Source organism: Lutjanus erythropterus, chromosome 12 (assembly GCF_056507025.1).
Source record: "Lutjanus erythropterus isolate fLutEry1 chromosome 12, fLutEry1.hap2, whole genome shotgun sequence".
In the NCBI taxonomy this organism is placed as follows: domain Eukaryota; kingdom Metazoa; phylum Chordata; class Actinopteri; order Lutjaniformes; family Lutjanidae; genus Lutjanus; species Lutjanus erythropterus.
Window position 1 is genome coordinate 26,692,354 of NC_139328.1, and position 14,491 is coordinate 26,706,844.

Below are 14,491 nucleotides of genomic sequence, written 5' to 3' on the forward strand. Positions count from 1 at the left end.
TTAAAGATACTGTGGCTGAAAGGTCACATGTTCAAGCCCCGCAAGGGCAAATGCCTCTATCACCTGCACATCTCTTATTTAGGTGTTTCTGCAAATAAGTGAGTAAGCAAATCAGGGGACATGTTCTTGACAAGCACGAATATAGTGACTAAATGTTCAGCAGAAATGTACTTAGTCGTGTGATAGTTATTGTACCCCCAGAAAAAGCTACAAGGAGAAGGTGGGGCAGGAATGTTTCAGGTTTTACAGTACAAAGCCCGTCACTTTGATACTGGAGACTGCAGTTTGCAGCCCACTTCCCACCAAGTGTCAACACTAGTAACCAAGAAGACAATATTTTCCAAAGTATAATCAAGTACAGACTGATTTTTAACCAAGTTCTAGAATTCATTTTCAGTCTCAACATTTAGTCAGAATGGACTAAAAGTCCTTAAAGTGATTGGAAAAACTGAAATTGTAATGACATATGCATGGATAAACTTCATCTCCAGATGGAGATCATGTTTCAGCTGGAAGCTGCAGAACAGCCACTGAATGGAGCTCGTGGTGACATTGTTTTGTCAACTTAATCAGTGAGTTTTATGGTGCTTTTCGTGCCAAACCCAGTTTTTCCTTATCCAAATCCAAGAGTCTAAGGACATGGTATGATGTTGTCATTACGTATGTAGCTTGTAAAGCCCTCTGAACCAAATTTGTGATGTTATGTGATTTGACGGAAGTGTTATAAGTATGTGACATTACAACCTGCTCTCTTAATTCTGCGCACAAATAACACGACTATACAATTTTAAATTGTGTGCAATGCATGTGCCAAAGTCCAATTTTGTGTGCAGGTGATGTGCCAGTCCTTTCCATTAACTTCTGTGGAGAGCAGATCTATTGTCAGGTGACCTTTATCGTCATGGCAGGGCTCAGCGATAAGAATTGCCCACTTGCCTGACAGAAACTGGACTGGCAGAAACTGGCATGGACATTTTTCACTATTTATCCACTATCAACCATTTTATGAACATTGCAGCCCTAGATTAAATATGACAATTAACTTTAATCTTTGTTGTTTTTTGACAACCAGTAATAAATATAGTATCAACTGTATTGGAGCAAATAAAAATTGTCTGGCACGTAGATTTATGACTCATTTACCCACACAAGTGAAAAAAGACATTAATGTTCAACTCTGCATGGTAACAAAAAGAAATGTGTTCAATGTTGTGAAACAGTCGTGGTTTCGTTAGGTTCATGCACCAAATCTACCTGGTTAGGCTTGGGAAAAGATCATAGTTTTGGTTACTGTAAGTGCATTAGTTACACATGTGACATAAGTTAAAGGCATTTTTAAAAAGTCTGAGTTGATCTTTGGTTTTACACAGGACACAAACCCCCATCTCCTGGGTAAAAGTCCTGTTTATTTGACCCATCCATCAATCCCAACCTCTACCTTATACAGAGTTTCTCCCTCTTTATAATACATCACCTGCGATATCTGGACACATCTGTGCTCCACAGAAGGTTAATTGAAGGGTTGGTGTATCACCAGCACTAAAAATTTGACATATGGCATATGCACTGCATTGTATTTCAAAGTCTAAAGTTGTTATTTGTGTGAAGAAACTATGCTAAACATTATTATGACTTCAACATGAAAGAAAATGTCAAATTCATGTGATCCAGCTGTTGATCTTGTTAACATATGAGTCAGCATATGAGTGTGGGGATCTTTCCTGACACATCAGAATGTAAAAAAAAAGGGTTAAAACACTTGTGCTTGTGTTTTTCTCCAGTTCTACAACAGTTTCTCATCAAAAAGTAACTTGTTATATGTGTCTAGACAACTGTAACAAAGTCCTGTCTGGGGTACCCAGCAAGGCCCTGGACAGGCTCCAGAATGCAGAACTCCACAACCGCCAGGGTTCTCACCTGCATCACCCTCATCCAGCTTCACTGGCTTCCAGTCAAGTCCTACATCCATTACAAAATCCTCCTCCTTACCTGGTCTTGACCCCAGCGCCTGTCTGACCTCCTCCACCCCAATACCCTGTCCAAGCACCAACATTCCTCAGATACAGGTCTGCCCTCCACCCCACACACCAGCCTGAGAACATTCGGTGACAGAGCATTCAGGGTGACACCTTCCCCACCCTGTGAAACTCTCTGCTGACAGGGCCAACAGTCATTGCTGTTCTGTTCTTGTTTTTTTTTTTTTATCTTCCTTCATTTAATTTTGTTTTTTCGTACTCTGTAAAGTGGCCTTGGGTACCTTGACAGGCACTATATGAATCCAGCCTTGAAAAGTCACCAGTCAGTCACAGGACTAAACCTTTTTTTTTTTTTTACCCTCACAGGTCCTTGTAGTTCTGATTCATCAAAGCTATCCAAGGACTGAGTAACTGTCAGTCCATATAACTTCACTGTCATTTCTTTCAGTTTATTTGTGATAAATAAATGGAAAAACACAAAACAAAACAGACTGGAACTAAAAGGTAACAACATATCACAGAGGCCTAAACTTAACCACACCTTTACTATGCAATGGTTAGATCAGAAGACTCATATGAATAATTTCTGGGACCATAATATGGGTCGTTTTGGCAGGCAGCAATGACCAACCTTGTCATTAAGCTATGCTGTTTTTTTCCTCAAACCTTTGATAGTAAGAGTCACTTTCTTAATTTAAAAAATCAACACTAAAACATCATGCTAATACAGTGATACTGGATGGTAAAGTAAATACCTACAAACAGAAAACATCTCACCAAGTGGGAAATCTGAGCTTTTTGGGAATGGTTCAATGTCAGTGACTGTCTCCATGAATCTACAGAATTTGTCTTTGAGAATATTTATTCAGACTCTTAGTGTAGGTATAGATATCCAGCTGTGATTCAGAAAATGTGCCCATATAGCAGTAAAAAAAAATACCGGCTGCAGTCACAGGGTCCAAGCAGTTGTTCCATTATTCACTGTCTATGGAGCAGCTCCAGGAATGACATCACAACTACAGTCAGTTAAACAGAGACGTCATAAATATATATATTGTAAAATACTGTAGACAGAACATACTGTATATAAGTTTCCTCTATTTCAGGGTGGGTTTTTTTCTAATTCTTCTTTTTAAATTTACAGTCCTGAAGAAATACTTTGACTAAGGCTGTTTCAAACATAGCAAACACTCAGTAACACCAACAGAGAAAATCAAGATGTTGTAAGGAAGACATCCTAGAATTTATGTCACACACACAAATGCAACAAATGCCCTATAACTGCATGAGACTTTAGCGGTAAAATTGCATTTGCGTATTAGTCACCATGTTGTCTGTCTACGCACACATGAGACAAAGTTAACAGTAAAGGAAACCAGAGAAAGATATGAATTAATCAATTTTTTTCTTTGATGCCAAAACAAGTCTGATCTGAAGTAACCAAATGAAAAATTACTTTGACAGAAGCTGAATTTGAAGCCTTGCACAGGATCTCTTGATTTAGAGATCTTGCAAATTCAACTGTCTGGCAAGGTTACTTAAGAGCCATGTAACTAAACTGCCTTGCCTTGCCTTTAAATCATCATCTTGTCAAACAGCAGCCGTTAGAAAGAGAAATTCTACCTTGAAAGATTTATGAGACTTCCATAAGTCAAGCGAGCTCATGCACGATGAAAACTTCAATCAATTTTCCATCTGATGATGATCCTTCAGCAAAACCTTCTCTCACATCAGCATCACAAGACACCTGATGAATAGCATCCAGGAACCTTCTGTTGCTCCCAAACTGCTGAACTGTTATTCCTCAGAGACAACAGATTATTCCCCTGGCAGACATACAGCACTGACAGGGAGGCTAAGCTACAGTGAAATCCCAACGGGCCTCATCCAGACGGCAGCCTTAATTACATTGGATATGGGAAAACTTCCAGCACTGTGTTAATGGATTCGGGGTATATTTTTTTCTGACAATGATGAATGGCTGATTAGAGGTCTGGTCTTAAGGCTTTTCTTTAAGTGCATGCTCACTGTTTGCTCCAGTGTGGATTGCTTTGTATTCTCAAACAATGTAAGAGAAACGGAGGGAGCCGCTTCAATAAATGAGAGTGTCAGCTGCTGCCTTTTCACATGCCAAGCAGTGACTTGGTTGATGGAGCCTTCACATTGTAGTAGTAGGACTAGTACTCCTCAGGTAGGAATAGCACTTCAAGTCCCTTCCCCACCAGCGTGGCCCACCTTCAGAAAACATATGCACACTAGTGAACTGTGAGAGACAAATAATTTTTTGCTCCTGTTTAAATTTTAGTATGAATTACACATATGATGTTTGTTAATTTAATATTTTACAAGACAAGAAACTCCCAGTTTGCGGTAGGTTTGCTGTAGTTCAGTTTAGTTTAGTATGAAGCGCTCCGTGAACTACATCGCCATCTTACACACAAATACATCAGAAATACACAAACACACAGGCATCATAACATTAGCATCTAGCTTTAGTTTTTTGAGGGAAAAAGTCATGATGTCACTTACACGAGTTCTTGGTGAGTAGTCTTTATAATTACGTATGTTTGCAGTCTGGTACTTCAACAGTATTACAATAAATGTTGCCTTTCCTGACTTTATTATCTTTTTAATCGACAAGCATAATATGTGTGATTCATGGGACAATTCAAACGGGATCAAAAATTTCTTTGTCTCTCGTATTTGGCTAAGAGTTCATGTTTTATTTCCCAAACTAAGGTCCCATGATGGTCCACTGGAAGGGACTGAAATCATCAACAGAATGTGTGGAAATAATGGCATTATATAGATGCCTATGTATCGTGCTGTGGAGATATCATCTGACGTTAGCATGCTAACTAGCTAGCTTTGCCCTGTCTAGTCTTGTAATATCATTTTATACCTCAAGAAGCAATAATCTGATGAATCAATAAACAAAATAACCTCATAAAATTACACCTATTTTCCTCATTGAACATGAAAATACAACCATATGCCCTCTGAATTTGAGTTTCTCTTTTTTACAGAGCTAAGACTTTGCTAACTCATCGTAAAACACACTTGATTCAAACAAAATCAAACTCACAAAAACTGTCTTGGTTCATCTTTCCATTGCTCCAACAATTATCAGCTCTGGTTTTGGTCGAAATTGAGTCTTAAATCACTAAGTTAGATGTGAAAATATTCTGGTTCAACATGTTGTTTTTCCCTGCTGCTGATGCCTGAGCTCCCTCTTGCTCTTCTCCTGTGCCTCACCGTATCGAGTACTGGTCGGCTCAACTGTAAAACAGCTTTCTACTGTATCTTGCTGTCGTCAAACTCGGCAATGTCAGCATCAGGGCGTGTATCCAGGCTTTGTTTACTGGGAGGCTGCTGAGCCTGGGTCCTTTGTCCGCTGCGGCGCCAATACCTGCCAGCATTCCCTGATGGGTACCAAATGTCCCATTAGGACTCCTCTTGGCGGTCCAAAGCTCCTGTGCTAGCAGTGTATGCACCAACACTTCTCTGGTGCTTCAAGCTACTATCCAGACAGACTCAAGGACCGTTAGTTGCATGGCTAAGTGGGCTAAGTGGGCTAACTAGCTAATGGCAGCTACAGCTATCAGCAGCGAGCAGTTACTCTAGTGATATGCTGCCTCCTATTTGTTTGGAGTAGGGATTCAGCTAGTGGCCAGTGCTTACACATTGCATCTATTCATGAGGGTCTTAACAACACAAAAGCAGAGGTCAAAATCTCTGATACATTCTTAGTGATTCCAGGTAGCAGATTTTAAGAATACTGCATAAAATTATAGACTAACAGAAAACTATAAAGAGGAAGCAGGCAGACAGCCCACATTCCACTACCATCTGCTTTCCGGCTTAGATGAAAAGCCGTTTTGAAAGCAGATTGCCTCTGGCTGAGCAAACAACTAAAAACATGCTGCATAATTAGCCAAATCAATAAACGACGACAAACAGAGTAACCTTGAAAGGAGTGAGGACTTATTCATTCAAGCTGCTATCTAGCCTCTTTAAAAGCATTGTTGATTTTCCTCATCAACAATTCACACTCTAAAAAGCTGGGAGCACCAGCTTTTTTTTTTTTTTTTTTTTTTAAATCCATACAAAAACACATTGCTCTCATGCATCTACAACAACGCTCAATGCTATTCCTGGTGAGGTTAGCATTGAAATATTTTCTCAACATGGGTAAGCACAAACTAATTAGCAGGGAAAAAAAAACAACAAGGGGCACAAGTTGAACAGCAAGCACGTAACGGGGAGCACTGGGGGAACGATACAGCATCCCTGCCTTGAGCCAAGGGATGGCAGGAGACTGACTCTGCTCCGCGACTCTCTGCCAGCCATGCCCCGATCTCAACTTACCGGAGCGTTGTGGCCCAGAGTTTCCATTCTCTACCATAGCAGCTGGCGCTGCCCTCCTCCTCCTCCTCAAGGAGAGGTGACTTAAAAGGCCTGCATGTGAGGAACAAGAAGGGAGGGGAACCTTGAAAAGTGGCATCAAGTTGTGTGTGTCTTTCTGGAACCTCACCACTGGAGTCTGAACACAGTGCAATCACCACAGTGTTATGCATCTTTAAAACAGATTTACCTTCAAGACACAAGTATGCCTTCATAAATCAGTCTGACAACGAGAGTATTAAATGAAAAAGGAGGAAAAAGAAAAAGTAAAACTTCTTCATTTTTACTTCATTTTAAATGTAGCTTTGTTTTCTTGCCAAATCATCAAAAAACTCAATGCCAAATCAAATATTTGTGTTGTAAATATAACATTCCTTATGCCAAGTTGGTCGGGACCCAGTTTGCCAGCAAGACAAAGATGATCCGCTGTGGTGACTCCTAATGGGGATAGGCAGAAAGAAAAAGAAGATACTGTATAGCTTGCTCTTTTTTTGAAAAGGATATGTATAACCCGACATTTAAATTAAATCAACATGAAAAGAAGAATTTATTAGATGCTGAGAGTTTAGATTAGTTTAGTGCTCACTATGCAGGGTGCTTGAGATTAAAAACATTTCAACTTTCATCAAAAGAGCACCATCTGTCTCTAAAGGGTTTTCAATAATCACATGGCAACAGCAGCAGCACAAACAAACGCTTACTGCTGTTATGTGCAACAAAAAAAGGTACCCAGTGACACAAACACAGCATGCTTTATTGAACCTAAACTCAGCCAAAAGTCAACCAAAACAGCCAGATTGTCTAAAATGATTCTGTAAAACCTGCAGGGAAACACAGCTGGATGAAAGGCTTGACGACAAATTGGGGAAAGAGAACAAAAAGTTATCTGCACGAGCAGGCAGGGCTGTTCTGATAAGAGTTGAATGGAAAACGAGGTTGGAATGAGGCTGTGCGGAAAACGACTCCCCTTAAGTACTAAATACACTCTCACACACATACACACACACACTGGAGAGCTGGGCAGTTTTGGCCTTGAACAAGGAAATGAGAAACAGAGCTGTAACCCACACGTGTGCACGCCACTGAGGATTTCCTCTGTGATAAACATGAACTCAGTAAAACCAAGACAAAAACACTCAAACACAATGAAACTTATTCCTATTGTACAACAACATGAAGTGATGAAGGGACATTTGTAACTTTCAGAGTTTGGTACATAAAATAAAAAGCAAAGAGGCTGCCAGGAGCCTGGATGAATGACTGAATGAACACCAAAAGTAAATTTTGTCTGCAAACGCTAACCGTCACGGACCAGAAGTCAGTGCACATCGGACATCATATGTTTGTCCTGTGTCAGATTAGGTGATCACAGGATTATACATTTATGAGCATTTTCAGAATTTTCAAAATCAAAATATCCTATAAAAAGTTTTTACACTTGGCTGAGATGGAAAATTTGCAATAAAAACTAATAAAAACAAAATGTGCAATGGAAATAGATGAAGAGAATAGATCATGATGTGCATGAAGATTCACTGAGGAGACAAAAAAAACTGCAGATGAAAACATCAGATCTGTGTGGAGTGATCATACTGGAGAAATGAAAATGACTGGTATTTTTAACATTTACTAGTACAGCTAATACAGTAGTATCAAGCCTATTCAGCTGGCAAGTTTTTATTGTGAATGTCTACAATACAACCCTTTAGACCACATCCTGCCAAACCCTGGGATGTCACTGTTTGATCTGACAGAGATGTAGGCTAGCTGATAGCTAACACTGACGACATAAAGGCAATAATAGCCATCGGAGGACACCAAAAGCCAAGTTGGATGTATGGGAGAAGTCTAGTGCACTCAAAGACTGTAAGAACAACATCGTCAGTAGTTTTGCTGCTTGAAGAAAGTATTTGCTTTTGATAGCCGCAAGCTGAGCTCATCACTATGGAAAGATGTTGACAGCTGCAGGAGCACAGCTGCTGCACCCATAGCCTACCTAACCAGAGTAAAAGGACAAAAATAAAGCAAAAACAACAAGCAAATCAACAAGGTTAGCGGGGTCAAATGTTCTGCTTTTGAAACGCTGCTAGTGGGCCATATGGAAGACGGAACAAAACAACAGACCTGACATCACAGACCATTGCTTAGTGGAATCAAGGTACCTTTGTCTTCTTCAATAGTTTAATGCCACTCAAATGGAGAATTGGTGCCAACTGTTTATCTCAATGCCCCGATTCCTAATATTTGCAAAGGAATAGTGGATGGAAATGAGTATTAGTGAATATCTTCTTTTGCTGATTTTTGGGAAATTTTGTAAAAACTTGATCTGAATTTGGATGGAAAACCAACTATATGTTAACCGTGTTTTTTGTCAAGAGTTTTTTAAAATCTCAGATGTTGCTGCACTGAGATGCTACACGAGATAAAACAAGCTATGTCTGCCCAAATGCTCATTTTCTTTCCCCAACACCCCAAATCTGTTGGATCAGGCCATTAACAGACTGATACTGAGTAGTCTGAAGAAGTCAGCATTAGATCCAGTAATGATATCCACCAGAAGCCACTTTGATTGCTTCTTCACTGATGAAGAAAACTTTAAAAGCTATTCAGTCTTTCTCACTGCCCCAAACTTCAACAATGAAGTGCTAACTATGAAGTAAGAATAATGTAAAGTTTGTATTATTTTCAATCAATGATCCAAAACTAGTGTACAAAGTTTTTCATTTTCCCCCTTCTTTCAGTCATTTCAAGATGCAGTTGGGTGAATTTCACCTCAAGAGCTGCTTTTAACTTTTTCCTATAGTTTATTTCAGTTCATTCTACTTTATTTAGTCATCACTTCATTCATTCTTCTAAAATATTCTAACACCAGTTTTCTTCCGGTAACTTCATCGTCTTTCTCAGTTGATTCTTTAATTCAGTGCCGTTCTGCCACATGCCCTCAGCGGCTGCTCCTTTTGAAACATCTTTCTGACTTTGCTAATTTGAGACGGCAGGGAATTATGACACAGGAAAGCAGAGGAAACAGGCCTAAAAAAAACAGGGTAGCTAACCAACAGCATGCACAGAATCTCTCCCGTCACGTCTGAGCGGTGAAGGAGCTGAACGCTGACTGGGCGAAGCTGGCAGGGGCTCTTCTCTCTCTCTCTCTGTCTGTCTGCTCATGCATTATCTTCAGAGCTGGATACCAACAGCACCAGCATGAAAACAAACCTGTCGCCACCAGAGCGTTTAGTCATGACGCCACCTCAGCAAACAGAGTCTGTGACAGCAGCAGAATGGCTTTTCACTTTTATGTGTGTAGCGTATGTTTTGCACAAAGGAACCTCCTCCCCGCTGTAGTGTTGGTGCCATGAGTTTACAATCAGTTCTTTGGCTACTAGGTTTTAATGTTTTTTGGGTTTTTTTTGAAAATATGCTCTACAAATAAACTCTCTCATGCACTGACTGTCAGTGCAGTTACCTTGCAGTTACCTATTTTTTCTATGAGTGAGTGAAAAGAGTAACCCTAATAAGATGATATACTCAACAAAAATATAAACCTAACAATTTTGGTTTTGCTCTCATTTTTCATAAGTTGACGTAAGAAATCTAGGACTTATCTACACACAAAAGATTCATTTCTCTCAAATTCTGTTCCCAAATGTTGTAAAAAGTTTTGTTTTATTGAGCACTTCTTCTTTTCTTACTGTGTAAAAGGTGCAATTTTACTTTGAAAAAGACATTTATTAGGCACTAAACTTTGGCAATTCCACATAAAATTACAGATTCCAGTTTTTTTTACCCAGGAGGGCAAAGTCATGACGTGCCCTACTCTGCTTCTGATTGGCTTACCCCGATATTCTTACCCTAATCCCAACTAATTATTCCTTTCGCTTAAACCTAACCAGCCCAACCAAAGAAGGCACCCAGTACCAGCCAGTGTCAGGTAGATGGATTATCTTGGTAAAGGCGAAGTGCTCACTAACAGAGAAATAAACCTTTTGTGCACACAGAAGCAAAAAACAAGTGTAGCATTTATATTTTTGCTGAGTGTACATAAGATTATTGCAGATCCTTCTCTTTGATTTATTATTGTGGCAAAGTATTTCTGAGAAGCATTAAAAAAAGAAAACATCCCTTGACAGAAACGTTTTGTTCTAATATATGTATTCTGAACAAAACATTGAGTTTGGAGTCCTAAGAAAGTTAGAATGTGTTCTTTACAGAATGTAAAGCAATTTTGACGACAGAGCCTCAATTTTCCATTTGTTGAATGTCTTTAAATGTCAAACAAAGTTGGAAGACTGTAATTTTCATGCCACACATTTTGCATACTGCAATTTGTTTTTTTGTTGACCACCTTGTAGTTTTTGTACGCGGGCAAAATTATCTTCTGTGTCATTTTTTCCAAATGGAGCTCAGTCACACAGCGTTAGGTCTTGGTTCTCTGCTGCAACTTGATTCAGTGTTGTCAGATTGGTTCAAACACAGTGGATCTGGGTAATTAAGCGTTGACTTGCTGGGAATGAATAGTTTACATTAGTTGATTCAGGAAATGAAGGGAAATGTATTGAATCATGCATTGACACTTTTTAAATAACAGACTTTTTCTTCTTTGATTTAGGGGGAAGGTATCAAGTATTTTCAAGTCCAAAGGTTTAAGTCCATGTGAAGTGACGAGTCACTGATGTTTAGGTGCAAGTCCAGATGTAAGTCTTTTTAACTTGGCCAGTCTAAAGTCATCTAATTTGTGCCTTAAGTCGGACTCTTGTCCAAGTCATGTGACTCAAGTCCACATCTCTCATCTCATGCATCACCAAATTAAGTGAATCTATTACTAAAAGTTAAGGATTAAGTGTTTCTTCACAGGCTGAGAAAATTATCCTGCTCCTTGGGCTAAATAAACCATTTAAAAACCAATCAGATTATCTGAAAAATACATTGTCAGAAAGTTGAAACGGGGCTGTTTTTCCTGGCTCATGAAAAGTTGATGTTTTAAAAGATTAGTTTTTCCCAGGATGGTGGTAAAATATCTAAAATATCAAATATTGTATTTCTGTGGACTTTTCAGTCTGAAAAGTATATTTCAAGCTTTGAAAATGGATGTGTATAGATAACAATATACATAATATGACAAAAGAACATAGATGTTGATCTGATTCATGGCTCCTGTAATTTGTAGACCATAAAACAAGTATATCGATAAAGGTGTATCAATAATACTGTAGAATATAAAAAAGTTATGTTCTTTGATGAGGAAAGAAATGGACATATAATTGATAAAAATAAAATAAAATATAAAAGAGCCCAAGTTAATCAGACTCATGGAACTAATCTGTAAATAATGATAAAATTAAATATCAATGAAAGTAAGAAAAAGGAAGAAACTATAAAATGTAGAGCAGCAGCAAACAGTAAAGTTTAAAGGTGCTGTTGTCATTTCAGGCATATGACAGACAGCAGCACAGATAACAGACCAAAGTTAAAACAGGAAGCAGAGGCTCACTTTAAAACCTGCCTTTACACACAGCACACAAAGATACGACCCTCCAACCAAACACACTTTACCACCAAACATCCCCAGTTCACACATTTAAACTTCAAAGACTGAGCGGTGAGCCCACCCACTCACTCACTTACTGTATGCCGACAGTCCTCCCGGCCAAACACACTTTTATTAGAAACCTCCGAACTCTGCTTACAACTAAATAAACTCAAGGATTGTTGTTTTATTTAAAGACTGAAGCAGACAAGCTTTGAAGTTCTGCTGCAGTTTTTTGCCTTGTTGTTCCCAAACTGGGATTCAGGGGCCTCCACTTGGTCTCAGGAGGATTGTAGGTCTTCAGCAAAATATGGAAAGAACACTGTTTATATTCTATTCTTAAGAAACTAAAAGTAGGAAAAATTTATATATATGAGACTGATTTAATGGGAGTTTTTTTGCTCAAGACTCAACAAATCTTCTCTCCCTGACAGGAAAACTTTATCAACTGGAATTACGAGTCTACAAAACAAAAGCTCAGACAAATTTCATGGTGGGCGGCAATAATACCTCTGAATCTAAATTTGGAACAAATATAAATAGAAATATATTTTCTTTTGTTTCCTTTAGTTTCTTTAGTTTCCTTTCCTTTGAGTCATTTTCCAACTCAAACTCTTATGTTTTGAAATAAACTTTTAAAAGTTTTAAATAAAGTTTTCCTGACCTATAATCTTTAGTTGAGATAATTTACTATTCTTCTTTAGATAAACTTGAATCTTTGAGTTTTAGAAATGCAAAATTTAAACATCACAAATTGACATAAACATTGAACCATATAAATATGATTTTTTAGGGGTTTTAAAAGTTTATCTGAAGAAGAAAAGTAAAGTGTCTCAACAAAAGATTAGCAATTGGTAAAACTTTTTCAAAACTCAAGAGTGGAGTTGGGGTCAAAATTCAAAAACCTATTGCAGTTACGTTGCCTTGAAATTCTGAGTTGTCTCAACTTTTTCATAGACCTACAGCATTGATAAACGAAAATTAAAATGTTAAGAAACAAATGTTATGTCAGTTCCATATCATTGCAGACCCTGGATTAGTGTGTCTAGATGTTGCTAAGAGTGTCTGTATTTGGCTGACGATGGTGTAAGTTGGTTTAGGGTGTTGGTTTGCTAAAGGTGTCTGTGGTCTTTGCTAAAAGAGTTTGTGTTTGACTTGGAGTTTTAAGATTTGGTTAAAAGGTGTCAGGATTCACTCTAGAATCAGGGATAAGTCTGTCTAAACCTCTTACCTGTCTTGTGGTGGTGGTGATGATGGTGGTGGTGGCGGAGGTGGTGGTGGGCGGAAATGTGGACATGTTGGGCCAAGACGTCAGCCAGCCTGCCGCCGGCTGCCCCGCTCCCACCGCTGCGCGTGGAGGAAGAGGAGGAGGAGGCCGTAGAGGAGGTGGTGGTGGTGGTGGAGGAGGTACCGTGGATGGCCCGGCTTATCCAGTGCTCCATGCTGATGCTCCCCTCCCGGCTGGATGAGGTTCCTCCGCCGCCTCCTCCATCCTCGTCTTCGCCATCTCCTCCTTCCTCTTCGTCCCCATCGCCCTGTCCCTCGCCCTCTGAGCCTGAGGAGGTATCTGAGGAGGAAAACAGATGAGGAAGAGAAGGATAAATAAGTGAAATAGAACCATAAATCAAGTTTGTAGCCTTGCCAAGGGATATGATTAGTGCTGAGTATCGGTACACAATGCCTTTAAAGTATTGTAACCCAGCACCAAAAAATATCAAAACTTCTCCTGTTAAATGATGCCTGCATTCAATCCTTTGAGTACCCAGATCTAGAAAAAAAAAATAATATTAATGAAGAAGAACCTTTGAAAAAAGTATCGAATGACGTACTCCATTGGTATCAATATAACTTTAAGGGTACTGGTGATGGCACTTGTATCATAATTTTTTAAATGATAGCCATCAAACATTTATACTGAACTATTTTCTTATGTTGCTGTTGATGAAGTGTCCATCGGCTGTACATATCACTATCTTTTTATCATCCAGGTTTATTTAATCCAATCCGGACTGGTCTATAATAAGCTAATAATCTATATTTAGAGACAGACGAACAGTTTCTATGTATGTCGCAGTTTATTGTCTGTAGCCTGGAAACGTTTCAGCTCCCATCTGTTTAGAGTTGCCACAGGGGGGGAATAGAGTAAAGTTTGTTTTCGAAAGCTGTGTGTGAGACTGAAAGAAAGAGTGTGTCAGAGTGAGTGTGTGTGTGTATGTGTGCGTGCACATGGTTTGCATGTGGTTTCCATAATGCCCACGGCTATGAGACGGATAGTGGTGATATGAATAACAACAGAAGCTGACCCAGTTCTCACACACACGCAGGTGCTCCGTGTTTGTGTGCATGTGTTGTGCGTGTGTGTGTGTATTTGTCCTGCAGAGAAGACACACAGAGTAAATGACTGACAGCAATCACCAGAACAAAAAAGAACCAGGTATATTTGTCAGGAGACCAAATCAGACTAACACAGGAGATGAATATTGGACGTTCTTCAGGTGGACAGACACACTCAATTTGTTGTAATGAATCACAGTAATGAGGTTGCATTGCTGCAATGCGAATGCCAATAGAATCTTTAAAATTCAAA

General features: G+C 39.2%; 1 protein-coding gene across 6 annotated transcripts in view; it reads right to left on the reverse strand.

Moving 5' to 3' along the window:
* The window catches only part of LOC146318082 (disco-interacting protein 2 homolog C), a 257,932-nt gene that overhangs the window by 83,906 nt on the left and 159,535 nt on the right, over positions 1 to 14,491 (reverse strand). For all 6 annotated transcript variants that reach the window (XM_084731550.1, XM_084731548.1, XM_084731552.1 and 3 more), the window contains exon 5: positions 13,136 to 13,471. In XM_084731550.1, the coding sequence (XP_084587676.1) occupies positions 13,136 to 13,471 (336 nt within the window). The remainder of the gene's footprint in view (positions 1 to 13,135; positions 13,472 to 14,491) is intronic.